We start from the raw sequence: 27,643 nt of genomic DNA on the forward strand, positions 1-27,643 counted from the left end.
ACAATTTACTAATTTGTTCCCTTAATTTAACAAATCATGTTATACTAATTCGATTCCTCATTGTAGTAACTCAGGGTCCATTATATAAATAAAACAAATTAGTAAATCGTGTTACAAGAATATAAAAATTTTAGATTAAATAAAAATGTGAAATTACTCATTAAAATAAGTCTAAATTCAATTAGTTTAAACAATATATATTTATTTATTGTTTATATTATTTTTACATTACTATAATGAAGGTATGAGGTATGAAATTGTCATTAATAATAATAAAAAAAAGAAAAGTAAAATAGGGTTAATTTTCTTTATGCAAAAAGTACCATTTTATATTTTGATTTTGGGAAATATGACCCAGAATATTTCTAGACAGGTTTTGTGAGATTCATTTAAAGACAGACTTAATTTGGGGAAAATCTAGGACAGTTGGGAAAAATAGCTACATTTATCCAACAATTTAGGATTTTAATAAATTAACACACAAAATTAAGTTATAGGCAGCCAAACAAACCTAAATTACATTTAAAAGGCAGGTAAATGTTCGTCGCAGTTTATCAAGAGTGACAAACTGTAAAATAAAATCTCAAAAATGACAATTTTTTTTTTGAGCACTGCAGCCTTTCTAATAAATTACACATAAAATACTTCAACGTTTCACTGTGCAGGACTTTTCGTAGATGACTTCATTACCCACAAACTGTGATGAAGGACTCTCTGTCGAAGTCTCCGACACACCAGTGAACTAACGCGCAGTACATTCTCATCGATCTAGTGGCTTTCAAGTTTAAACTCAAGTACAGCATGTGGCGGGGCGAAAACGCATCTTGTTTTGTACGGTGAATCTCTATAAGTAGATTTAGATCTTTAATCTCTGAAATAATCAGCGGGCTTAAAACACTACCGAGACTCAAATCATTATGAGAAGCAACTAAACGACTTCTCCTGGCGCCCTAATCTGCTCCGCCTGCTACTCTCCCTTAAAAGTGCACCAAAAACCACTCACTCGGATCAGGACACCACACAGGCCTGGGGAGAGACGCGTGCCTATAGCAGAGGTACAGGTGTATGTGAGATACCCATCTGTACACGGTACAGACGAACAGTGAGGCCTGAGCCTTTAGGGGGCGCTGCTGCCGCCTCCATCGGTCACGCCGAACTCATCCGCCACCATCAGCAGAGCCTCTATTTTGGCCGTGGTGTCTGGACTGAGCAGATCTGAGACATCCATGCCGGCCAGGCCATCACTGGGGGTGTTGGGGGTCACCGGAGCGGCCAGGTTGTCCTGCTGGGGCTGAGCAGGGTCCTGTTTGGAAGGAAAGCAGGTGCGAGGCTCTTCGGGGAGGGCAGGAGGAGCAGGAGGAGGCGCAGGAGCAGGCGCAGGAGCAGGAGGAGGCGATGTGTTTTTTGACTTCTCCAGTGAGGAGGCAGTGCTCTTGTCTTTAGCCAAGTCTCTGCAGGCACAGTGACACTGGCAGGACTCCTCCTGCTTTATGATGATGACCGGCAGACTCAGACCGATCTGCTGCACTGCGTTCCCTGAAACAACAACTACTTGTGAGAGACGCTCATGACAATCTGTGCTGCACTCTCTGTGTTAGGGCTGCATACCTGAATGTCCACCGACTGGTATGGCTGTTGTAAAAAAGACCTTCTCTAATTTTGGGCCCTGAAAATAAAAGCAGTAGTAATGTCAAAGACTGCCATTAATTCAAACCTGAACTAGACAATTGTTAAGATCATAACTATTGTTAAAGTCCGTGTAAAGTCAATATTAAATGTGTTTTCTGAGTTTTTCACACCACAGAAAATGTTATTAACCACCCAGCCAAATTTGAATGCTAAAAAAAAGGCAAGTAAATAAAATAAGGTATCAAAATCTTGAAAACAATAAGCAGTGTTCACTATGCCCACTCTCGGGAAAGCTGCCGTCTCTCTCAACTGTCTTCCTCTAGCAGATTATTTAATAAGGAGACCGAGCTGTATGATTGCAACCAGGTATTATGCATTTACGTGACATTTATAGCTAGCTAGCAAACTGTAGACTGTAGTAACTAACGATAATGACAGAAACTCGCGATTGAGCCGTGAACCGCTGATGCTAATGGGCTCTAGTTAGTAGGGGCCCTATTTTAACAATCTCATCACATGGTCTAAAGCACATGGTGCAAGTGCACTCAGGTCGTGTCTAAATCCACTTTTGCTAGTTTAACGATGAGGAAACGGTTGGCGCGCCCGGGCGCATGGTCTAAACGGGTTGTCCCTATTCTCTTAATCAGTATTAGGTGTTTTTTGGGCATAACGTGCAATAAACCAATCAGAGTCTCATCTCCCATTCCTTTTAAGAGCGAGTTGCGCTCGTGCCATGGCGGATTCGCTATTTAAACAGCAGTATTTTAAGGCGCACAGACTGAACGCGTCTCCAGAGAGCAAACGGATCTGCTCATGCGCGAGCAAATAGGTAGGCTAATTCTGATACACGCAATGACTATCCATTATGACATGTATGACATTTTTATATTTATGTCGCCTACACAATATTATTTTACACTGTAATCCTTTAATTTTTTTAATTTTGGCTGCTGCGCATCCCTGTGTGTAATAAGCAAAGTGAACGTGCGTTGTGGACCAGCCCAGAGGCGCATTTTCCACTAACGCGCTCCTTAAATAGCAAAAAAAAATATTGCGCCATTGACTTTAGACTAGGTTTGAGTTGGTCTATGGCGCAGTCTATTTTCAGTTCCTCAAAATAGCAACGCACCAACAATGCGTCTGAACACGCCTCTTTTTTAGAGCAGCACGCCTATGGACGGGCTAAAACTAGCAAAAACACTTGGGTATGATAGGGCCCTAGGTGTGTTCGACTTGAAGCAGCGCTGCAGAACGATCAAAGTACCGCGAGAGCGATTCAAAAGCATCAGGAGCGTCTGCTCTCTGTAGCTCTCACACATCAGTCGGTCTGCAGCGCTGCTTCAAGTCGAACACACCTCTTAGTTTTGGGAAAGGGGCCGTGCTCGGTGGCTGGATTACGTCATTGAGTCATGATTTAGCCCCGCCTAAAAATCCTGATCACCAAAATGGTGAAAAACTCCACAATTAAGTACTCCATAGTTCACAGTCTTTGTAACATGTTTCAGCAATGCATTTCTAACATTTATAATGTGTTTACAAACAATTCTCAGAATTGACTTTACACGGACTTTAAAACAATCTAACAGTAAAAACATGAATTCAGAGAATATCTGAAATGAAACTTATGTCATCAGGTACTTCCTCGTGTCGTCCCAAACCCATAAAATCTCCCTAGATTTTTGAAAAACAAATGAAGATTTTTTCCATTTCAGTTTTTTTCACTAAAACTTTCAAGCTTTAAAAAGTTCATAAAGACATAGTAAAAGTCTTTTACTTTGACAATTTCTTTTACAATATGTTTATGAACATTTTGAAGATTTGGACTTGCAATGGAGCGACAGAATACTCCCAGGCTTCATTAAAAATACCTTATTTTTTTATTTTGCATATAAATAAAAGTCTTATGGGTTTGGAACGACACAAGGGTGAGTAAATAATGACAAAACTTAAATTTTTGGGTGAACTATCTCTTTAAGGGCAGCTTAATAAATTAAGACAATGCATATGATAGAAACATGCAGCTGAAGCTTAAGTAAAATGGAAAAGCAAAACCACAGATGTAGTTGAACGGTAGACTGCAGGACCTGTTGTTCAGGGTTTTGCTGCGCGCTGGCAGCACTGCTGAGGATCCACTGCAGGTTCTGATCGGACATGACGATGCTGGGCTGCAGGCCGAGCGTGGGGGCAATAGTGATCGTAGGAGGAGGAGGAGGGGGAGGAGGAGGAGGAGGAGCCAAAGGCACCGTGTGCGTTACTGCCGCCGTCACCTCAGTCGTCACGGCCGGCGCGCTGGAGACTTCGGGCGCGGATGGCGGAGGCACCGGCTGAGTCGTGGAGGTCAGTGTCACATAGTGCTGGGCGACTGAGGGTGCAGATGGAGCGGGCACTTCTGGTGAGTGTGATGAGGTGGGCGGAGCACAGGGGAAAGTGGAGGTCAGTAATGAGCTGCTAACAGCGGGAGGGGGCGGGGCCGGCTGAGAGGGGAGTGTTGTAGGCGGAGTCTGAACCTCCACATCAGGGGTCGTGATGGAGCAGGATGGGGAAGAGGTGGATGAAGGGGGCTGTGTGGACACGTCTGCAGCAGCTGTCTGAGGTGACGGCTCAAGGCCAAAAGACTCCGCTAGGTTATCTGGAGAGACAGAGGCCTGACGTCAGATTGAGCCACAGGACATGTGATGGCTCACTCCAACTATGCAGTACATTTCAACATGCTGGTTGAAATGTTAAAGATGGAAATCATGTCATTCAAATATTTTCAATAAGTGAACTTTCAAAAAGATTGCGAGCAAGTTTTAGCACGCTGTTCATGGCATGTTTCAAGCATTTTGTTACCAAGTATTAGTAGGTGTTGTCCCAATTTGCGTACTTATACACCAAGCCATTTTCTAGTATGTAATGTGTGAGTAACGTAAAATGTTTTAAGCATATTTCCAGAAGGTTTTCACCATGTTTTCCAGCATGTTTTACCATGTCAACCTGTTTCTAACATTTTTAGAATGTTGCTTGCATGTTTTAACAAATTGTTACCATGTTCCTATTATGTTTTAACACAATGATATTGATAATGTTTCTAACATGTTTAAACGGTAACTACGTTTACATGGACATCAATACTCCGATTTTAATACGATTAAGACAATACTCTAATTAAGAGTCTACCATGTAAACAGAGATTTTTGATTACCTTCGTCCTAATCGAAGTAAACAAATCGAATTAAGATGTGGAGTATTCATATTATTCCGCCATCTGTATGCACGTCCAAATAATTAACTACACTTGAAGCTTTCATATAATTAAAAACGAAACACCCAAAACTGTATATCGGATGGCGTCGCGTGGCGACATAATGACTCATGCCATATACGCGATCTATGTACTATAACGGGAACATGAAAGGATTATTCTAAAAGCAACTCATGTAAACACCTTAATCATAATATTGTCTTATTCAGAATAAGGTAAATAATTAGATTACTGATGTTCATGTAAATGTAGTCATTGTTACCATGCTTTAGCACATTGCTAACATGTCTTAACATGTTGTTAACAGGATTCTAACATGTCGTTTTACATTTCTAATGTTTCTAACATTTGAACATGTCATTAAATGTTTTATCACATTGCTAGCATGTTTTAACACAATGTTAACATGTTTTAATATGTTGCTACCATGTTTTCAGAAATAGCATGTTTTTACACATTGCTAGCATATTTAAGCACATCTCTAACATGTTTATAACATGCTGCAACATGTTGCTAAGATGTATGAGCACATTGCTAATGTTTTAACATTGTTACCACATTTCTAACATGTAACTTGTCGCTAAGATGCCAAGTTTGCCAAGTAACCAAGTTTTAACACATTGCTGGAATGTTTTAACATGTTTCTGTCATGTCTAACAAACTCTACCATGTTCTAACACACTGTATGTTTTCACATGTTGTGAAAATGTTTTAAAATATTGCTAACATGTTTAACACATTTTAAGCCATTGTTTTAGCACGTTTTAACATGCTTCGCTAACAATGTTGCGACCATGTTTTAACGCATTGCTAGCATGTTTTTGTATGCTTCATTATACTATAACTTCTTGCTATCAGGTTTCTAAAATGTTTTATCACAATGTTACCATTTTGATAGTAGGTTTAACACATTGTTAACATGCTATAATAATAATAGTAACAATAGTTCATGACATTTTATATAGTGCTTTTCTAAGCATTCAAAGCGCTTTACATTGTGAGGGATCTCCTCATCCACCACCAGTGTGCAGCATCCACCTGGATGATGCGACGGCAGCCATAGTGCGCCAGAAGCGCAGCACGCACCAGCTTATTGGTGGAGAGGAGACAGAGTGATGAAGCCAATCAGTAGATATGGGGATGGTTAGGAGGCCATGATGGTCAGAGGTCACACCTCTACTCTTTTTTTGAAAGACATCTTGGGATTTTTATTGACCACAGAGGGTCAGGACCTCGGTTTAACGCCTCATCCGAAGGACGGTGCTTTTTGACAGTATAGTGTCCCCGTCACTATACTGGGGCGCTAGGACCCACCCAGACCGCAGGGTGAGCACCCCCTGCTGGCCTCACTAGCACCTCTTCCAGCAGCAACCTAGTTTTCCCAGGAGGTCTCCCATCCAGGTACTGACCAGGCTCAACCCTGCTTAGCTCCAGTAGTCTTGGGCTGCAGGGTGATATGGCTGTTGCTATCATGTTTACAGTATACATTTTAAGTGCCTGCGAAAACCTCTGAAAGTCTGATATTCTCAAAAAAATTATTAAAATAAATACTTTAATAGATTACATAAAACACTAACAAATGCTTATTCACTTATTCAAACAGTACTGCATAAGAGGAGTGACCCAGTGTATTTGAACTCTAAAGTGAGCTCTAAAGTTCTTGCCTGTGGGTTTAGGGTCGTCTGGGCTGACACTGTTCTCAGGACTCTGGAACATCAGCTCAAAGATTCGTATGGGGGTGACGCTGTTCAGATCCAAACCCTGAGACTGAGACATGAACATGTGCTGAGATGAACTCGTATCTGAGTGACGACTGAAAACAGCTCTGTGGAAAAGAGGACGCGACTCACATTGTGGTTCTCCTGGAGCTCAGAGTCTGTGGAAATGAGGCTCAAATCACTGAGGCACAGCGAGTGATTCGCATCCTGCAGTTGAACAAGTACAACAGTACCAATTAAGTCCACTGTCCTAAAGCGGCTATGTAAAAAAAGTAGCCAGACAGGGCTGTGATTATGTGATTGCGCACCTCTGACAGCGGATGACTGCTCATAGTGAACACTGGACCTTTATCATGACCCCGAATGTGACTCTTCAGGCTGTACTGAGAGCTGAAGGTCTTCTCACAGCCATCGCTTGGACAGAAAAACGGCTTCTCTCCTGGAACACAAAAAGAGACCATAAGAGAAGAACCAGACAGGTTCTCCCATCTATATAAATATATAAAAGAAGAATTTTATATATAAGAGAGACCATAAGAGACTAACTGGACAGGTTCTCTCATATAAATAAGGTCTGTCCGTCCATCTGTCTATCTCTCTCTCTATCTATGAATTAAAAAATAAAAGATTCCGGATTAGTATTTATGATGAATAATAACTAATAATTAGTTTAATTAGTTTTAATTTTATATGTTTGGTTTTCATTTTATTTTAGCAAAAGCTTTGTTAAAGCGTTTTAAGTGCTCTTCTCTATGCTGTTTGTTCCACTATCTGTACCAATAACAATAATTTAATTTTACGAGTTAGATGCCTCATGTTTTTATTTGATCAACAATTTATTCCTGTGATCAAAGCTGAATTTTCAGCATTATTATTTCAGACTTCAGTGTCACATGATCCTTCAGAAATCATTCTAATATGAAGATTTGCAGCTCAGGAAACATTTCTTATCATTATCAACGTTGAAAATAGTTGTGCTGCTTCATATTTTGGTGGGAACTGTGATAGAAAGTTCAAAAGAACAGTGTTTAATAAAAATAGAAAACTTGTAACAATATACATGCTTTTACCATCATTTTTGAGCAATTTAATTCATACTTGCTAAATAAAAATATTAGTTTGTTTTAGAAAATGGTAGTGTAAGTCACCAATATATTGTGCACATCTAGTTTTTTTATTTCAATGGTTTGATTACTACGGAGCCCGGTACGTCACCTATAGCAGAAAAAAAACTATCTATTTAGTAGATTGTGCAACAGGTTTTTAAGCAAAGTTTTAATCATGTTGATAAATTAGAAATTTGCATATCAAATATGACACAGTAGGCTTTATAAGGTAAAGAAGTTTTGAGACTTCGTCAGTGTATTGCTTTCATTTTGAGATCATTCATGGGGCAGACAGCTGGTGGCTTACCAGTGTGTGTCCGTACATGTGTTTTCAGGTGATGACTAGCAGCGAAAGCCTTACCACAGCCGTCATGATCACACCTGCAGACACAAACACAATAGTACCTCAATCGTTACTGATATGCAAACGAGACTTGTCATGATTAAGGAGGTGTTCCAACTCGACTGCAGTATCAGAAAGCAGACCACTGTGTCCACTTCCAGTGATACTGGCTGCACATTCAAGATCAAGTGGGTGCTGTCTAAATCAATCAGCTATCCTCACCGGAATGGTTTTTCCCCCGTGTGTGTGCGGATGTGCTTCCTCAGGTCACTGAGTGTGGTGAAGTACTTGGTGCATCCCTCGGATTCACAGTTAAACGTCTTGCCAGTGTGCAGCCTCTGGTGTGCTTTCAGTCTGACGAGAGCAACAAAGTAATCATGCAGTGATCAGGTTTAGTCATTCAGCAAATGCCTTCACATAAAGAACAAATGAATGAGTTATGTATGGGTGAATGAATAATGACAATTTTTTTAAGTGAACACTTGGAAGTAACTAGATGCAAAGCACCAAGTTTCCACCGTTGCGGAAGGGCTGGGTTAAAAATAATGCTTGATTTGAATCAAGCTTCACTTATATCTATTCCTAGATCCAAAGATACATTTTTTTCAGTGTATGCGGTTTTCTGTTGATGTTCTGTCTGACAAAACTAAACACTACTTGCAGCATCATGCCAGCCATCCAATAATTGTGAAATTCACAAAAATTTAAATAAAAAATAACTACTACTGATGTACTACTAAATGTACAATGTCTAAAGACCGTGTAGCTGTCACTCTAAACAATGGCTCATTGTCTCAAAACATTTATCTCAGAAAAGCCATTCAATGTCCACAAAATCGTTAGTCGGCAAGAACAAAATAAGAGAAGAGCATTTTGCTAAATATATGTGCACTATATTACATATTCATTATACAGTATTTTTAATTAACTTGTTCATGCTGTCGTCATTAATTTAAATAAAAGAAAGGTTTTATTACAGCCATTGAAATGTTTATATTCGAACAACAAATTGGAGCAGAATCTGATTAGACCGTTAGCATCTCGCTCAAAAATGACCAAAGAGTTTCGATATTTTTCCTGAAAGTAGTTCCCAGCTATATCATAACTAGTTACCTAGCTGGGGACTACTTTCAGGCGTTGCATAATATCACTAATATCACTACAGAAGAGTCAAGTTTTAAATATCGAAACTCTTTGGTCATTTTTGAGCGAGATGCTAACGGTCTAATCAGATTCAATGATCTATGCTAAGCTAAGCTAAAAGTGCTACCGGCAGACCCGGAGATCGGCTGAATAGATTCAAAAACGGTAAAACTCTACTGTTTAACTCTTGGGGAATGAGCCTATTTCCAAAAAAAGTGGAGTGTTCCTTTAATATTATAGTAATGCCACAGGGTTCCCTGTATAGTTTATAGCATTTATTGAGAAAGATTTTTCCTTAAGAAAAAAATTACATATACTGTACCTGACATATCCAGATGAATAAATATTGAATCAAACTGAATTAAGAGCTTGCAAATTGAATTGAGCTATCCGTGTCGATACCCAGCTCTACTGTGATGTCTTCTGATTGGCTGTGTTACATTTCATGTTTATTATATAGTTATAAAGATTATGATTTCAGACCAGTGCAATCTCTCTCTGAACAGGGCGACCCAGTGAGATACAGAAATTAAATCCAAGAAACCAATAAAACAACCTGCACTCTTTGCTTGGCAGAGTTACGGCTGATTAGATGCATATCTGAGGGTGCAGGACATTAGCAAACAGAGGCTGACATGAAGTGAGTGGCAGCAGATCTGTGGCTTCTGGCTAGCCGTCACATGAGCATGAGCTTCTGTGAGACCCCAATGCAATCGCTGTCTTAACAGCAAATCCCACAGGAGGTCAGGAGCAGCTACTTATGCATGAAAATGTAAAACGAATAAATAGTATTTCATCCTCATATTCACCTGTAGAGAGTGTTGAAGGCTTTCTCACAGCCCTGCACGTCACACTCAAAGGGCTTCTCTTTTGTGTGGACGCGGACGTGGATCTTCAGGCTGTAGGATGTGAGGAAGGCTTTGCCGCAGCCCTGCTGGTTGCACACGAACGTGTATTCACCGCGGTGCGTCTTCTGATGCGTGCGCAGGTTTCCCGCCGTGCTGTAGGTGCGCGTACAGCCCTCGAACATGCATTGGTATCGCTTCACCTGAGACAGAAAGAGCCAGTGGTCACAAAGAGAGATTGGGAATGACAGTCTCCAAAGGAGAACAAAAGGCATCACTCAGATGAACAAAATGTTGCCCTTTTTGTCAAAATACTGTACCACAAACAACACTTTCTCACAGACGCTAGGCTCTACAATGAACAAAATATATTTTATTTAAAATATTTATGTAGTGGAATGTAGGGCTGGTCCGAATACCATTTTTTGAGCTTCGAAGCTTCGGTAGTAATCAACACTGAATATTCGGAGGGAGGGGGCTGAACATATTCTGCTCTCTAATAAAGGCAGGAATCTGTGTGTGTCTGTTTCCGTTCATCCAATCGACTTCATGCGTGGCGGGTGTGTTGCTGTGGACCCAAGGGAGTGCAGTGTCGCATTTTGGTGTAATATGGACACACGACACGTTCGGAATTAATACACTACAGAACAGCGCGAGCCGGAAGCGGGCAGGGCTCATTTATGCTCCGAGAACGGACACTGCACTAGAGGTACAAAATACACAGGTCTGTTAAGAGCAATACTTATAATAAGGTACCCTAGCATTTTTCTAACAAACAAATCCCTCCCAAATCAGAAATTAGCAGCACAGTAATTACTGACACCGTAAAGGGTAGGCTATTTAAATAAAAGAAGAACGAAAAATAAATGAACGAAGTTCAACGAACTGTAATAAATAAAGAACACAGTAGCATACTTTTCAATAACAGCATCGCACGTTTTAATTAACAAACAGTTTAAATAAAATTAAATGAATTCCCTTATATAGAATAAAACAAACTGTAATAGGCTAAACAGAACAACGTAGCGTTAGGCTGGCTAGACAGCTCATATTTCTAAATTAATGCGTCTCATATAGCGATGAACTCCACTCTGGCATCTGTTATCTCTCTCTTTCTTTTCTCCGCAAGTATTTTTAAGTGCAAATTAAGTGCACGTTTTTATCGTTACTGATTAACATGGCAGATAAAAGCAGCTTGTTTTTTTTACACCAATATAGGCTACTGTATAGGCATACTATTTACAGTACTGATTTTTCAAACTTGATGTGCTGTTGTGGTAAATTAGGCCAGTTTCAAATCGCATATTTGGCACACTGCCTTTGTCTTGTCCTCACTCAATTTAAAGAGCTCCCACACAGCTGAGGTCTTCGGCATTTTTTGTCTTCTCTTCCAGACAAACTGAATCAAGATGTTCATGACGTTCACTCGTGGGCGATTCATATTCAAGCGCGGATGTGAACCGTTTCGCAGGGGATGCCAGGTGTTCGAAAAAAATAAAAAGAATATTCGAATCTCAAATTTGAAAATCGAGTGCCAACCCACCGAACGAATATTCAAATATTCTGGTCCAGCCCTAGTAGAATGACAAATTTATCAATACTTTGAAACTTTTCTGAAAATCTATTTACCCTCAGGCCATCCAAGATATCTGTTTGTTTGTTTCTTCATGGGAATAGAGTCGGAGAAGTGTAGCATTACGTAACCTGCAGTGAATGGGTGCCATCAGAATGCGAGTCCAAACAACTGATAAAAACATCACAAGTAATTCACACCACTCCAGAGTCCAGACCATCAATTAACGTCTTGTGAATAGAAAAGCTGCATGTTTGTAAGAAACAAATCAATCATTATGACGTATTTAAAGTCAAACTTTTGCTTCTGGACGAAATACTAGTCCATAATCCATAATAACACTTCCTCCAGTGAAAAAGTCCATCTCCTGTTTTCTCTCACATCAAAACTGACCAAAAAATATTTGTTTAGAGCTGTTTGGGCTTTTAAACGGTGCTAGATGTATGCATATCTCTCTCTTGATTCAGACGAGTCTACGTTTTCCACTGAAGAAAGCTAAATTATGGACAGAGGACTCCTATTTTAGCTGGAACCATTAATGATGGATTTTTGTAGCTTTTTGCTTCACAAGACATTAATTTATGGACTGGAGTGGTGTGGATTACTGTTCAGACTCTCATTCTGACGGCACCCATTTGCTGAGAGGATCCAAGCAATGAGCAAGTGATGTAATGCTACATTTCTCTAAATCTGTTCTGATAAATAAACAAACCCCTCTACATTTTGGACAGCCTGAGTAGATTTTCATTTTTGGGTGTACTATTCCTTTAGGTGGCATGTGGGTCAAATACTTAACCAAGTGGTTAACTCACATGGTGCTACCCGTGGTGCTTAGGGGCGGACTGGCCATAGGGAGCACCGGGAGAATTCCAGGTGGCCTGGCAGCCAATTTGGCCTGCGGCGCTACATTTATTATATATATATATATATATATATATATATATATATTGTTGCTGTTGTTGTTGTTGTGTTTGTTGCCTGCCGAATGTACTAAAGTGATTATTTCCGAATTCGCCATTCAATAATAAAACTCTAATAAATAATGAGTCGGTTAGTCTTGACTGGCAATGCATTTCGCCTCGTGCACGCTCCGTGCATCCGCCAAAAGGATGCGAGACTCCAGAATGGAGTGGAAGTAATGTTAATGTGCAAATGTTAGCAGTAGCAGTCAATTACTGAAAAAATGACCAAAAGGACGTAATTACTATTGTAAAGAGTAGGAATAGCAGACAAATATTCACATTGTTTTATAACAGGTTTAGAGGGTGCTAAGGCAAACAACATCACAACCCTTACGAAAATTAACCTGGTTTTACTAAAAAATAAAACCAAAAACCTTGGTTGCTATAGTTAAATTACACTCTTAAAAATAACGATGCTTCATTCACGATGCCAGAAGAACCCTTTTTGTCTACATGCTTCCATAAAGAACCTTCAACATCCGAAGAACCGTTCTGCTTCACAAAAGCTTCTTTGTGGCTAAAGAAGGTTCTTCAGATTATAAAAAGGTAAGAAAAAGATAGTTCTTTAAAGAACCTTTGACTGAATGGTTCTTCTATGACATCACTATGAAGAACATTTTAAGCACCTTTATTTTGAAGAGTGTAACCACAAATTAACAATGGGTTTGCTATGTTTCACCATGGTATTTGTAGTAAAACTTTGGCTATACAAATGGTAATCAATCCGCCAAAAAAACATGGTTACTATACTTTTACCATAGGCCTAATAACACCATGGTTAAATTTACTTAAGACAAAACATGACCCATGATAATGCAAAAACATGTTCAGTGTTAAGATTTTTCTGTAAAGATATATTCAAGATGAAGCTATTAATGTACTAATTTTGACATTTAGGCAAGATAAAAGAATACTATGCATACTATGTGCAAACAAATTACAATGAGGTGGATGAGATGTATTTATGAAAAAGTGACAGGTACAAGAAAATGAGTGAAAAAAGTAAACACATGAGGGACAGAGAGATGTCAGGGAAAATTAAGAGACTAAAAAGGAAGTTCAAGAGATGACATTTAATTGTTTTTGCGCGGCCCCAGGCTAGAGATTTGAACTATTTTTCAAAATTTGTTGAGATGGCCCTGGATGAGTGATTTCCCTGAAATGTTGTCCCAGTCCACCCCTGGTGGTGCTCATGTGTGCAACATGATATCAAATCCAGATCATGACATTTCCCAATCCACCCACTTATTCTCTCTTCATTTCCTGTCATAATACTGGCCAATGTTTGCCATACTACTGATACTTCTTCTGCAGCATAGGCCTGTGCAAATTTTCTGCATGCACAGAATATCACCTGCTACATTTAACTAAAGGTGCACAACAGAGCACGCTGCATGCAACACTGACTGTATCTCACATGCAATGCATTTGATTGGCCTTTCATTTCTAGCGTGATGTGAGCTTCCTAAAACATTCACTTTCCTTGCCTATTAAATCGTAGAATGTTTTGAATTCATGCAGATCTTTGAAACTTTCTTTTTTATCAAAGATTAAGGTATATCGGGGGTTCACGTGCCGCTTTCATGAGCCAAGTTGCACATTAGCTGAGCTCCGTGTATATTACCGTCTTTTACTGTTGTTCGTCTCCTTTTTTAACATTTGGGGTAGTTTTCTCGTTTGTCATTGGTCTGGAGATGTCACACAGTCAGAAACTCGCTTATCTTTCTCCATCATCCTCGCCAATGAAGAAGAAAATAAAACCAGCGGTCGTGGCGGGCCGAGCCGACATGGAAGACAATATGACGGTCACTATAAAGCGATTTGAGGACATTTTTAAGGCTGAATTAGCAGCAATGCACACCGAATTCGCCTCTCACATGACTACAATCCAGGATATATATGCTCTAAAGTTGACTTTTTAATCGGGGAATAGAGAGAGCAGAAAAAAGTGATCGGCGAACACACTGTGCGTCTGGATGCCCTCGAGCAGCAGGCGCTCCTCATTCTCATGGGATGGACGTGGCATAAGGGTTTGATAATACAGTGACTCGACTTCTGATTTACTGATCTAGAACTTCATGTATCAGTCAGTTACTGGCAGTTCTTCATGTAAGCTAGGAAACTTGGTATCACTAATGTACAGTTTTCAATTTACATGATACAATTATATATGTTTGTTTCCTCGTTATGGAAAGTACACACTTTTTTTTTAACCCCACTTTATCACTCGTGTGATTTCAAAGTTATTCTGTTCTCTTATAATAGGGCTAATGGCGGTGTTCTGAATGGTACTGGCTGTCATGTTACTGTCACGGATTAAGGGGAGGGTTTTCACCCCAGTCTGTGAAAGTTTTATGGGGTGGGTTTTCTTTATGTTAATGGGTTTTTAAAGGCGTTAATTCATGTGCAGTGGTATAACTTTCTCTCATTTGTTCAGTTCACTTATTTGTTTGATAGTAATGACTGAAATTAATATAATAAGTTGTAATGTCAATGGTTTAAATGGCCCCCATAAACATACAACTACTGCGACAAAAAAAGGTTGACAGTGCTTTGATCCAGAAAGCTCATTTGTGGATGGATGATGTTCATAGATGCAATAATAAATATTACGAGGCGGTCTCTTTTGCTGCGACTGACAATAAAACTAAAGGTGTTTTGATAACTGTTTGAAGAAATTTAAATATTTCAATTTTAGACAGAAATGGTGATAATGCTGACAGAATTGCCTGTACATCCCTTGTGAAAAGTAATTCTCCCTGATCCTAACTGATAATTCTGTTGTTCCTGCTTCAGTTGTTTACTCTTTTCTCCTCATACAATCAGGCAAACCATTGTCCATAACAACTATCTGGTCTAAGGATATCAGTGATGACTTACGAACTTTGTTTTCTGATCGGATTTGGGAGACAATCACATCATCCTCAATCCAGGGGGGGGGCACTCATTGCATGTTTTTTTTCCGTTTTGTTTCTTCTCTTTGATGTGTAGTTTTTGTATTCATGCGTGTTATTTTTTATTTATTTTCATGTACTGGAGTTTGCCTTTTAAATAATATATATATATATATATATATATATATATATATATATATATATATATAACATTTTTAATAAAAAAAATAATTAAGGTATATAATTTTTTACTAAAATATTAAGCAGCACAATTGATTTCAACATGGAAAATGTTTCTTGAGCAGTAAATCAGTATATTAGAATGATTTCTGAAGGATCATGTGACACTGAAGACTGGAGTAATGATGCTGAAACTTCAGATTTGATCACAGCAATCAATTACATTTTACAATATATTCCCGTAGGAAACTTATTTTAAATTGTAATAATATTTCCCAATATGACTGTTTTTGCTGTATTTATGATCAAATAAATGCAGCCTTAGTGAGCAGAAGAGACTTCTTTCAAAAAAATTCAAACATATTACTAACCCCAAACATTTAAACAGGTAGTTTTATAAAAATCTAATCTATTCTTTACAGTTACATGTTGAAAAAAAAAAAGTTAAAACAAATAGACTAATTAGAAATGAAGATGTGTTTCAGTGGCATATTTTCCACTGTTTTGTAATATGGCATGTTGCGACCAATCAAAGGGCATCAAGAGCCAACTCTGGCAAGCTGGACCTGGTTTCATCATCTCTGGTCTAGAATTACTGATGTATTAACAGTTTTTTGTGTGTAGTCTAAAAAATGTATAACATGAAATTGCCCTAAATAAAATAAGTTATATCAACATAATTACCAACCAGGATTACTCTTTTCTCCTCATACAATCAGGCAAACCATTGTCCATAACAACTATCTGGTCTAAGGATATCAGTGATGACTTACGAAATTTGTTTGCTGATCGGATTTGGGAGACAATCACATCATCCTCAATCCAGGGGGGGCACTCATTGCATGTTTTTTTCCCGTTTTGTTTCTTCTCTTTGATGTGTAGTTTTTGTATTCATGCGTGTTATTTTTTATTTATTTTCATGTACTTGAGTTTGCCTTTTAAATAATATATATATATATATATATATATATATATATATATATATAACATTTTTAATAAAAAAAATAATTAAGGTATATAATTTTTTACTAAAATATTAAGCAGCACAATTGATTTCAACATGGAAAATGTTTCTTGAGCAGTAAATCAGTATATTAGAATGATTTCTGAAGGATCATGTGACACTGAAGACTGGAGTAATGATGCTGAAACTTCAGATTTGATCACAGAAATCAATTACATTTTACAATATATTCACGTAGGAAACTTATTTTAAATTGTAATAATATTTCCCAATATTACTGTTTTTGCTGTATTTATGATCAAATAAATGCAGCCTTAGTGAGCAGAAGAGACTTCTTTCAAAAAAATTCAAACATATTACTAACCCCAAACATTTAAACAGGTAGTATAAATTACATTTGTAAAAAATCTAATCTATTCTTTACAGTTACATGTTGAAAAAAAAAAAAGTTAAAACAAAAAGACTAATTAGAAATGAAGATGTGTTTCAGTGTTTTCCACTGTCTTGTAATATGGCATGTTGCGACCAATCAAAGGGCATCAAGAGCCAGCTCTGGCAAGCTGGACCTGGTTTCATCATCTCTGGTCTAGAATTACTGATGTATTAACAGTTTTTTGTGTGTAGTCTAAAAAATGTATAACATGAAATTGCCCTAAATAAAATAAGTTATATCAACATAATTACCAACCAGGATTACAATATCAGGAGTTATTATTTTATTCTATGTGCAGAATTCTGCTCGAATGTTTCATAAACTGCTTATATCATAACAATGGATCAATAAAGCATGTCCTGCTGTGTTTGGGAAACACTGAGATCTATTCTGAGTGGTTTACGTGTGGCCCTGAATGACCTGCGCCTCTCTGTGTGTGTGTGTTTCAGCAGCAAACAGACTCTCTTTCACATCAAGCCACTGATCAGTATTCAGCAGCAAAATCTCTCGTCACACAGATATCTCTGTTCCCGTGAGCAAAGAACATCAGGCCGTGAGATAATGCTGATCTCTCGTGAAACACACAAGACAAACTACATATCAATAACTCAAAAAACACACCTAACTTCATTTGTTCCGGAAATGTCATGCCCACTTTAAGGTTACAGTCTAACCCAAATGTGATTTTTATCCTGTCATAACCCAGCTCAAAGATCATGACAAAAAAAAAAAAAAGAGGAAAGCGGGTATGCAGGCCGTCACAATCCTCATATGGTCTACTGCATTGTATTTGTCCTACTACTGAACTTTAATGATGCATCACATCATTTGCTTCTGACCATGTCATCTCAGTGCTCTTTTAATGCTACACTTCATATTTAAAATCTCCTTACATTTTCATTCAACTATGTACATAATCAAACAGGGATGTTTTCTCCGAGTAGGCAAGGGAGGCAGTGTCTCATCAAAAAACTAGATGAAAAAATATAAAAAAAAAAATAAAACACCACAAGTATTAGTAAATATGACATTAAAAGTATAAAAGTCACACGCTTTTATAAAGTAACAGTCCAACAGCGACACCCGCAGCTAAAGTTACAGCTGAGACTTGTCTCCCCTCAGCCCACTGACTTTCAACAGAGACCCCATAATGTGCCATGACTTTACTGGGGGGTAACTGACCGATCGCAAAGACCCGCCCTCCTTACTGTTGCCATGACCGACAAACAATGCTGCTCTCACACTACACATGACATGCGCATGTACATATTTTCCGAGCCAACAATATAACGTGAAACCTATGAAAAGGGTTTTTAAAAAGTACACAGTGTCATAGTTTCATCACTTTAGAGTGTCGCAGTGACCGTCTTTTTGCAGTAAAGTACCTGTCATAGTTAAATGAGAGGGAAGATGACATGAAGCGACACGTTGCACATGTGAATACAGCTCCCGATCGGGGCGAAGTTCATGGGATTTTGTCCACAGAATTATAGGAGAACACGTTTTAACATTATTTTATTATTTAACATTCTGTATTTAACTTAAGCGCTGCAAGCCATGCATACAGCGCTGGACACGACAGGTTTTCTTGTACACAAAACAAGTATTTAAAGGAATACTTAGCTTATTTCCGTTACTGTGGCAGCCAACAACAGCACAGCTTAACCCTCCACACATTTTTATATTTAGTTTCAATTCAGTCTATCTTTTTTTTATCTCATTTTAACATGTATTTCTATGGAGACCATCTGTAGCTGTCGGGCAAGAAGGCGAATAGCAGCGGCGGCACATAATATCCGCGTTCTGATTGGTCAGATTGCCTGTCAATCAAGCTCTTTGCAAACGGTCAATTGAGATAAATGGTGGAAAGTCATGTGAGACGAGGCTACGACTCCATCCTGCTTTATTTGAGGTGCGTTCACGCCATATCGGAATTCCCGTAATTACGAGATTCCAGTTTGTAAAAAGCATTCACGTCCTCGTAGAACTCGTAATTACAATTTGTGAACTGGGAGTTTTCTGAGAGCTATGACTTGTACCACCTGACCATCGCAGGCTCTGTTTAGACGTTGATCGTGTTGCCATAGAAAAGCATAATTCCGATTTCTGATTTCTGAAGGATCATGTGACACTGAAGACTGGAGTAATGATGCTGAAAATACAGCTTTATATCACAGGAATAAATTACATTGTACATTATACTCACATTAGGGCTGCAACTAACGATTATTTTGATAATCGATTAGTTGGCCGATTATTCTTTCGATTAATCGATTAATCGGATTAAAAAAATATTGACCAAAAAAAACACTATTCCACATTCTGCCCAATGTCCTTCAAACAAACGTGACAACTGAATGCTATGAAAACATACAGTGCTTAATTTATTAGACCACTTATAAGAGAAAACATATTTTAGAAATTTGTCAAAAATTTGTTTAAATTTAAAAATGTTATTGTCATTTATTAGACATAATAATAAAAAATGGCCTCATAACAGCTTGCATTCTTGCTGGTATTGTTTATGTACTTTTTGACTGCAATTGGGTATCGCGAAAAAAAACACAAATAAAAAATACAAGAAAAAATATGTGCTCTGGTTTTCTTTCATAGATAACAGCAATAATGATATTATAGCATTAAAAATAGCCTACTACTGTTACTAAAGAGCTTACACATATTGGAGTACTAACCAGTACAGAAAGCCGAAAAATTATTTTGGTTATCACCAATACTGTTACTTTAGAGCAGCAGTGGCACAAACCTTACATAAACACATTGTTAAAAAACTTACATAAATTTGTTAAGCATTGTAAAAATTGAATATAGTTTAAACCTCTATTAAAAATTAAAATAATAAAGATAATAATAAAGAGGAATAAAAACACAAACTCAGTGTTAACCAACAGGTAAGAGTAATGTTCTGCAGGAACTACTTTGATCACAGTCACCTCGTCATTTCTTTATCCTGTAAAAGGCCGTTATGGAGCGTCTCATGTTTATATTCAGACAGACAATTACACGCTGTTATCCCTTTAAAGTTCCTACTCTCATAAAATATTTTAATTTATTTTAAACCTTAAATTAACTTTCAACAACAGATAATTCAGCACAATGGATATGTTTGCGCTGAAAAGCCTATTAATTGTCTCCCTCTCTACTGTGTTCTGTCCGTCTGCCCGCCGCGCCGGCGCTCATTCGGTATTTTAAACTTAACACAGACTGTCAGGAAGGACCTTTATGCAAAAATGGAAATGCTCGCGTGAATTTGTGGCATTTATAGATAAGGATATGACCGTAAACTGAACGTTTTTGCGCTGAGGACGCACACGCATCTGTCAAAGCGCCTGACAGGGCAAGCCATTACTCTTATGCATTAACTTAAAGCTTAAAATAAAGAATTATCATGTTTTGGGCAGCTTGGATCACGTGCTTCTCCGGCAGAATCTCATTCTGTTTCCTCCACTATTTTTAGATGCATTTTGTCCATAGAAATGCATTATTCAGTGCCGTAATTTGACTAACCAGCTGAAGTTGGACGTGCACTGTGGGCAGACCCGATTAATCGATAATGAGAATCGTTGTCGATGATTTTCATAATCGATAATAATCGATTTTATCGATTAGTTGTTGCAGCCCTAACTCACATAAAAAAAATACATTTTAATAATATTTTTTTATTTTTTATTTAATTAGTTTTTAACGGTTTATTTATTTTAATTTTTTTTTTTTTATATAAATAGGCCTAAATACAGCCTTGATCAGCATAAGACACTTCTTACAGAAATATCAAAAAATCTTACTGGCCCAAAACTTTTAAACAGTAGCAAAAATACTAACATAATACACAAATATATTAAAATGAATTTAAAAATGTAAAAAAATCTAATTATTTCAGTGTCCTGTGCGTGTGAACCAGTTAATGCGGTTTGCCTATTCAGAGCAATGTCACAGATGGGTCATGTTTAAAAGGTCATGAGAAAAAAACACCAGAAAACATCTGATTTGAGAATAATATGAGTGTAATTGGGTGCTGTGGCTTACGCTGTGAATGGCTGTGCTCTCATACATTATCAACATCATCAATCATTCTCTGAATACAATTGCAAGAATAAAGAGCTCATATAACACAGTGTGACACACAAAAGACAAATACAAACATATCCAAGTATTAAGGGTTATTATGAGACAAAGCCGTGTGGATGTAGATGTGATGAATGACCTTTCAATATGTGTGTGTGTGTGTGTGTGTGCGCGTGGCAGTAAAAGCTGCTCATTTGCAAGTCTGTGTAATGCAAATAAACCACCTGGAGCCATTTGTTGCAACCAAGTTATTCTATTTGTGCTTCGCGGTGGCCATTCCACATGAGAAATACTACATTATGACAATATTTGAATACTTTTGAGTTTGCATCTTCAGTCTGTTCAGCATGACATCATTTCAAATGTTACATACTATCTGTCAGCTTTTAATAGTCAATCTATCACATATAGTCTCTGAGACTATATTTATGTAAACCTCTTGTAGGACTGCAAGATAATTTTTAAAAAGTTAATCAAGATTATTTTGCTACAAAATATAAATCACAGTTATTAATCGCTCTCACTGTCATTTCATTTCAACGGAATTATTGCACTTTCAAGAGAATCAATCAAACATCAACTTGCATGGTTTTCTGGAAAAGTATCCACTTTCCAATGACTGTGTAAACACTTAACACTCACCCAAACCAAAAATGTAGCAAAATCTGTTTGGTTGAAATAGCGTGAGGCGGCTCAATGCCAAAGAACCAACTGAATTTAATTCCCCAAACTTTATTTCCATTTAATTTTCTAAAACTTTCATTTTAGCTTCTGTGTAAAAAATTACTTTTAAATAAATCTTTAAAATTAACTTTAATTTAAACAGTAAACCTCTGCAAAAAAAAGTATTATTAATTTTGATTAAATTTTAAAAGAATAATTAAATTGCTAAAGCTTTATTCATTCATTTGATTACCACCATTTTTGTGTAATAAATTTGTATTAAATCATCAAACATAGAATCCACAAAAGAGAAAACAGACAAAACTGAATTTCTGAAAGAATAAAACATTTCATACGGCCCTATTATTGTTCAATTTTATTAATTTATTCAATTGGTAAAGTTATAGGAATTCATTTAAAAAAAAATTCTATTATTATTAACATTTAAAAAGCAAGACAGAATTTTGGAAAAAAATAAAATGCATTTCACAGGGCACTATTACTGTTAACATTTAAAAAAAATTGAAGTAATTATTTTTTTTTTAATTAAAATTTATTTAAACCATTGAAACAGAACCCAGAGAAATCAAAACGGAAAACATGGAATTTGGGACAAAATAAAACAGATTTCATAGGGCACTATTATTTTAATACATTTTTAGATTGTTATAGCTTTATGAATTAATTAAGCATGCGTCTTGATTATTATAATTGAATAACACCATAAAAATGCAATCTAAAAAAGACAAAAAATAGAATTTGGGACAAAATAAAACAGATTTAATAGGGCACTATTATGGTTGAAATTTTTATAAATTATAAAGTTGTTAAAGTTTTATGAATTTTTAGACATGAGTTCTGATTATTAACATTTAATGAAACCATCAAAATGAAATGAAAAAATGGAAAACACGGAATTCGGGGAAAAACTAAACGAAAAATTTAGGAAAAATGAAAATGGAATTGTATAAATCAGTCTAAACCAAGTATAAATACAAGCGGTCAGTGCATTAACATCTGACTGATTGCCAGACTGGGTGTTTAGCATGTGGTTAGGGCCAATGTGAGGTCTGGGTTGTGAAAAAAACATAGGCCTCTTGTGATTTAGCCAGACTCGCAGACGGAGGAAGTTTACTGGACCAGCAACCAGCCGTAAGAGCAGAGGACGGCTGGGTCCAGAGCTCTGATGTGAAATCATGTGGAAACACAGATCCTGTGGGGATGAACGCCCCATGCAAACACACATCCCCTATCCCAGCTTATCTGATTTGCTTTCACTGAACAAGCAGATCTGACTCATGGACATACAACGGGTCTTACCGGTACAACCAGATTTAACACAAACAAAGCAACGAGGGTCGTCACTGAAAGCAACGCTCTGTCATATAAGCTGCTCACCTGTCTCTGCTTGGTCTCGGGGCACTCGGAGTGTAGCGTCAGTGTTGCGCCCTCGATGTTTCGTGGCATAGGGGTGGACCCCGGGTTAATGATGAACTGTATCTGGTCCGGAGAGATGGTGTGGTGTATGTATCCCTGCGACATGCCATCTGGGTCACCCATGAAGGTCAGAGAGCCCTCGTCCTCTCCCTCCGGCAGGAAGGCCATGCCTTCCTCCTCGCCCTCCTCGTCCAGGCGGATGGGGTCTTGCTCAATGAGCACGGTGGTGCGATCGTAGACCCTTCCCGAGGAGGACGAGGGTCCCGAGATTATGCCATCCTCTTTGTCAAAGTCGGCCATCTTGTCCTCATCTTCCTCCTCTCGACCCAGTTTGTCCACATCCTCTTCCTCGTCCTCAAAGAGCATGGCTGTCTCCGTGCGAGGACCATTCTCTCCCATGATCCTGATGGAGGAGCTCAGTCCTGGGTTCGAGTCCACGTGCTTGCTTTTGTTGCGGCTGTAATAAGTTCAAAGAGGTTTAAGACAATATTCATAGTACACAACGCCAAGTAATCAAATGAAAAACAGGATTTATAGGTCTCAATCATAGACTAAATTGATTTTTTGGGGGGGTAATTAAATAAAAGTTAAATTTTCTTTTTTTTCAGTAAATGAAATAAAGATGAAATAAGATACAAATGAAAACAACAACAAATATAAAGCTAAAATAAAATAAGATAAATATTAGACGAAGAACAAAAAATATATAAAAATAGTTTTCAGTGAATAAAAAGCTGAACTAAAATAAGTTAAATATCAGATAAAAAAACGAAAACAAATGAAAATAATTGTTTTCAGAATACAAAATAAACTGGAAAAAAAAAAACTATTAAAAATGATTTATGGTAAATGAAAAAGCATCAGATGGAAAACAAAAAAAACTGTCTTGGCAACTAAGCTAAATAAATGAGTTATATTATGTACTAAAATTAGTCAAACTAAAAATTTAATAAAACCAAATTAAAAAGAAATATAAATATAAAATGTGAAACAAAAAATTACAAAAGCAAAAAAGTTGCATCAAAATTAATAAATGCAATGATTAATACTAAAACAACACCATTCCTCACGGAATCGTTATAACAACAGCAGGTTATTATAATGATTAAATGAGGAACAATAAGAAAATAAGTCAAGATCTATCACAGTGTAATGTGCGCATTATCAAGAATTTTTTTTTTTAAACGCTAAATTGTAAGTTTAGGTACATTTACATAAATCCTTCACATAAATCAGTATAATTACAATGAAAAGTACATATCTGTTTTACAGTATTGTTGTAATAAGAGGTATTCTAACGTAATTGTGTTGGGAAAACAGCACATGTCTTGTACTGTCACGAGAAACTAGGACAATGCAGGGAAATTATTTTTGGCCGGTGTTAGAATAACTACAAAACAATCAGGGTAAAGGTGCATTTGTAAACTGAAACCACCATGGCATGAATCTATAACAAATACACACACAACGGTCAACCTAAAACACCAATGACCCAGACACACCGGCTGTGTCGCAAAACCAAGCTGACTAGCTAGACAGCACTTTGGACATCATCATGTTCTGAGTCGACACCTATGATGCATGAAAATGTCAATAAAAGTTTTTAAGATTATGATGTTATCTAGGAAGACGCTGTACTAGGTTATAATAACCATAAATGCTGTCTAGGAAGGGAGCTTACCATCTCATGATGCTCGAAATGAAGCTCTCTAGGCTATTATGCCCAAAAATGCAGTCTAGGAAGGCAGCTGACTGAGGCAGACAGTGTACACTATGAATGCCTTTCTCATACTACTACACAGTTACAAAGAGGACATTATGTCTCAAAGTGATGAACACAATGTGACAACAACAACAAAAAGCCCTCATAATATTACACAATGAGCCTTATAGCAGGTGAGTTTATATGGCTCGAGGCTTCTGTCTTTCTGGACACTTTCTAGAAGTTTCCACGTTCACTTTGACATTGATGACAGTCACAAGTCAAGTATGAAAATATTCACATTTATCAATTTGAACACACACACAGAAACCCGCGGATACATTAGAGACCTTAAAAGCATGCAGTCTTTAATGTCGTGCAGTCATAAACGTGTCATATTCAGCTTAAACTGGAAATATTTTGATAAAAACAAACTGTCACATCAGTACTGCTAGCTGTTAGCTCACCTGTGTATTGAAGCTCCAGTCATTAGTTCATCTGCTTCTGTCCGGTCAACATTAATAATATCCCGAAGACAAAAGGACTGAAATAATTAAGCCACACATATTTCATATAATCACTTAAAGCGGTCGTATTTTATTAAGAAATCAGAGAGAAGCTAACAGGCTAATATGCTAGCAGAGTCTCCATTCACATCAATGACAGGCGTTAGCTTCATTAGCACGCCTTTAACACTAACGTTAGTTTATAGATTATATAAACCAGTGTCGTTTGACACAAGCGCAGTTCATTTAACCGGTTAAAATGTAAAATATTCTGAACTCGCTAAATATGTGATAGTTAAAGCATGTAGGGTGGATGTATGCTAACAGAGTTACCCCGTTAGCATTGAACAGAAACTAATGAAACCGAGACAAGCCGTTAAAACATCTGAACAAAAAACAACACGCTTTTACACCGCCAAATAAAGCAGATTAAAACAATTTCATGCATTTACCAGTGTTATAAAGACGCTAGAAGCCTCTGTAATGTTGTGTATGGGGTCCTGTCTTCATTCCTCCCCAGCGGCACCATCATGAACAGCAGCGCATACAGACTCCAGATCAGATCACTTCACTTCACTGTTATTCAGATCATATCAGATCAGATCACTGTTATTCAGATCAGGTCAGATCACTTCACTGTTATTCAGATCATATCAGATCAGATCACTGTTATTCAGATCAGGTCAGATCACTTCACTGTTATTCAGATCATATCAGATTAGATCACTGTTATTTAGATCAGATCACTTCACTGTTATTCAGATCAGATCACTTCACTGTTATTCAGATCAGATCACTTCACTGTTATTCAAATCAGATCACTTCACTGTTATTCAGATCAGATCAGGTCATTCAGATCAGATCACTTCACTGTTATTCAGATCATATCAGATCAGATCACTGTTATTCAGATCAGGTCAGATCACTTCACTGTTATTCAGATCATATCAGATTAGATCACTGTTATTTAGATCAGATCACTTCACTGTTATTCAGATCAGATCACTTCACTGTTATTCAGATCAGATCACTTCACTGTTATTCAAATCAGATCACTTCACTGTTATTCAGATCAGATCAGGTCATTCAGATCAGATCACTTCACTGTTATTCAGATCATATCAGATTAGATCACTGTTATTTAGATCAGATCACTTCACTGTTATTCAGATCAAATCACTTCACTGTTATTCAGATCAGATCACTTCACTGTTATTCAGATCAGATCACTTCACTGTTATTCAGATCAGATCACTTTACTGTTATTCAGATCACTTCACTGTTATTCAGATCAGATCAGGTCATTCAGATCAGATCACTTCACTGTTATTCAGAACAGATCACTTCACTGTTATTCAGATCATATCAGATTAGATCACTGTTATTTAGATCAGATCAGATCACTGTTATTCAGATCAGATCACTTCACTGTTATTCAGATCAGATCACTTCACTGTTATTCAGATCCGATCACTTTACTGTTATTCAGATCCGATCACTTTACTGTTATTCAGATCAGATCACTGTTATTCAGATCAGATCACTTCACTTTACTGTTATTCAGATCAGATCACTTCACTGTTATTCAGATCCGATCACTTTACTGTTATTCAGATCCGATCACTTTACTGTTATTCAGATCAGATCACTGTTATTCAGATCAGATCACTTCACTTTACTGTTATTCAGATCAGATCACTTTACTGTTATTCAGATCTGATCACTTTACTGTTATTCAGATCAGATCACTTCACTGTTATTCAGATCAGATCATTTCACTGTTATTCAGATCAGATCACTTTACTGTTATTCAGATCAGGTCACTTCACTTTACTGTTATTCAGATCAGATCACTTTACTGTTATTCAGATCAGATCACTTCACTGTTATTCAGATCAGATCACTTTACTGTTATTCAGATCAGATCACTTTACTGTTATTCAGATCAGGTCACTTCACTTTACTGTTATTCAGATCCGATCACTTTACTGTTATTCAGATCAGATCACTTTACTGTTATTCAGATCAGATCACTTCACTGTTATTCAGATTAGATCACTTTACTGTTATTCAGATCAGATCAGGTCACTTCACTTTACTGTTATTCAGATCCGATCACGTTACTGTTATTCAGATCAGATCACTTTACTGTTATTCAGATCAGATCACTTTACTGTTATTCAGATCAGTTCACTTCACTTTACTGTTATTCAGATCA

The 27,643-nt window shown here is 37.4% G+C and overlaps 1 protein-coding gene across 1 annotated transcript; it reads right to left on the bottom strand.

The window, feature by feature from the left end:
• Positions 1-252: 252 nt before the first annotated feature.
• LOC306877989 (metal regulatory transcription factor 1-like) lies at positions 253-25,949 on the bottom strand. The gene is made up of 12 exons (XM_079430064.1): positions 25,878-25,949; positions 25,387-25,463; positions 23,179-23,674; positions 9,993-10,231; positions 8,263-8,394; positions 8,005-8,078; positions 6,900-7,030; positions 6,724-6,798; positions 6,538-6,640; positions 3,714-4,258; positions 1,609-1,666; positions 253-1,536 (listed from the first exon to the last, which is right to left on the bottom strand). The coding sequence occupies exons 2-12, from the start codon at positions 25,407-25,409 to the stop codon at positions 1,118-1,120; spliced, it is 2,295 nt and encodes a 764-aa protein (XP_079286190.1). The 5' UTR covers positions 25,410-25,463; positions 25,878-25,949; the 3' UTR covers positions 253-1,117.
• Positions 25,950-27,643: the final 1,694 nt, after the last annotated feature.

This window comes from Barbus barbus, assembly GCF_936440315.1.
Source record: "Barbus barbus genome assembly, chromosome: 12".
NCBI classification, from domain to species: Eukaryota; Metazoa; Chordata; class Actinopteri; order Cypriniformes; family Cyprinidae; genus Barbus; species Barbus barbus.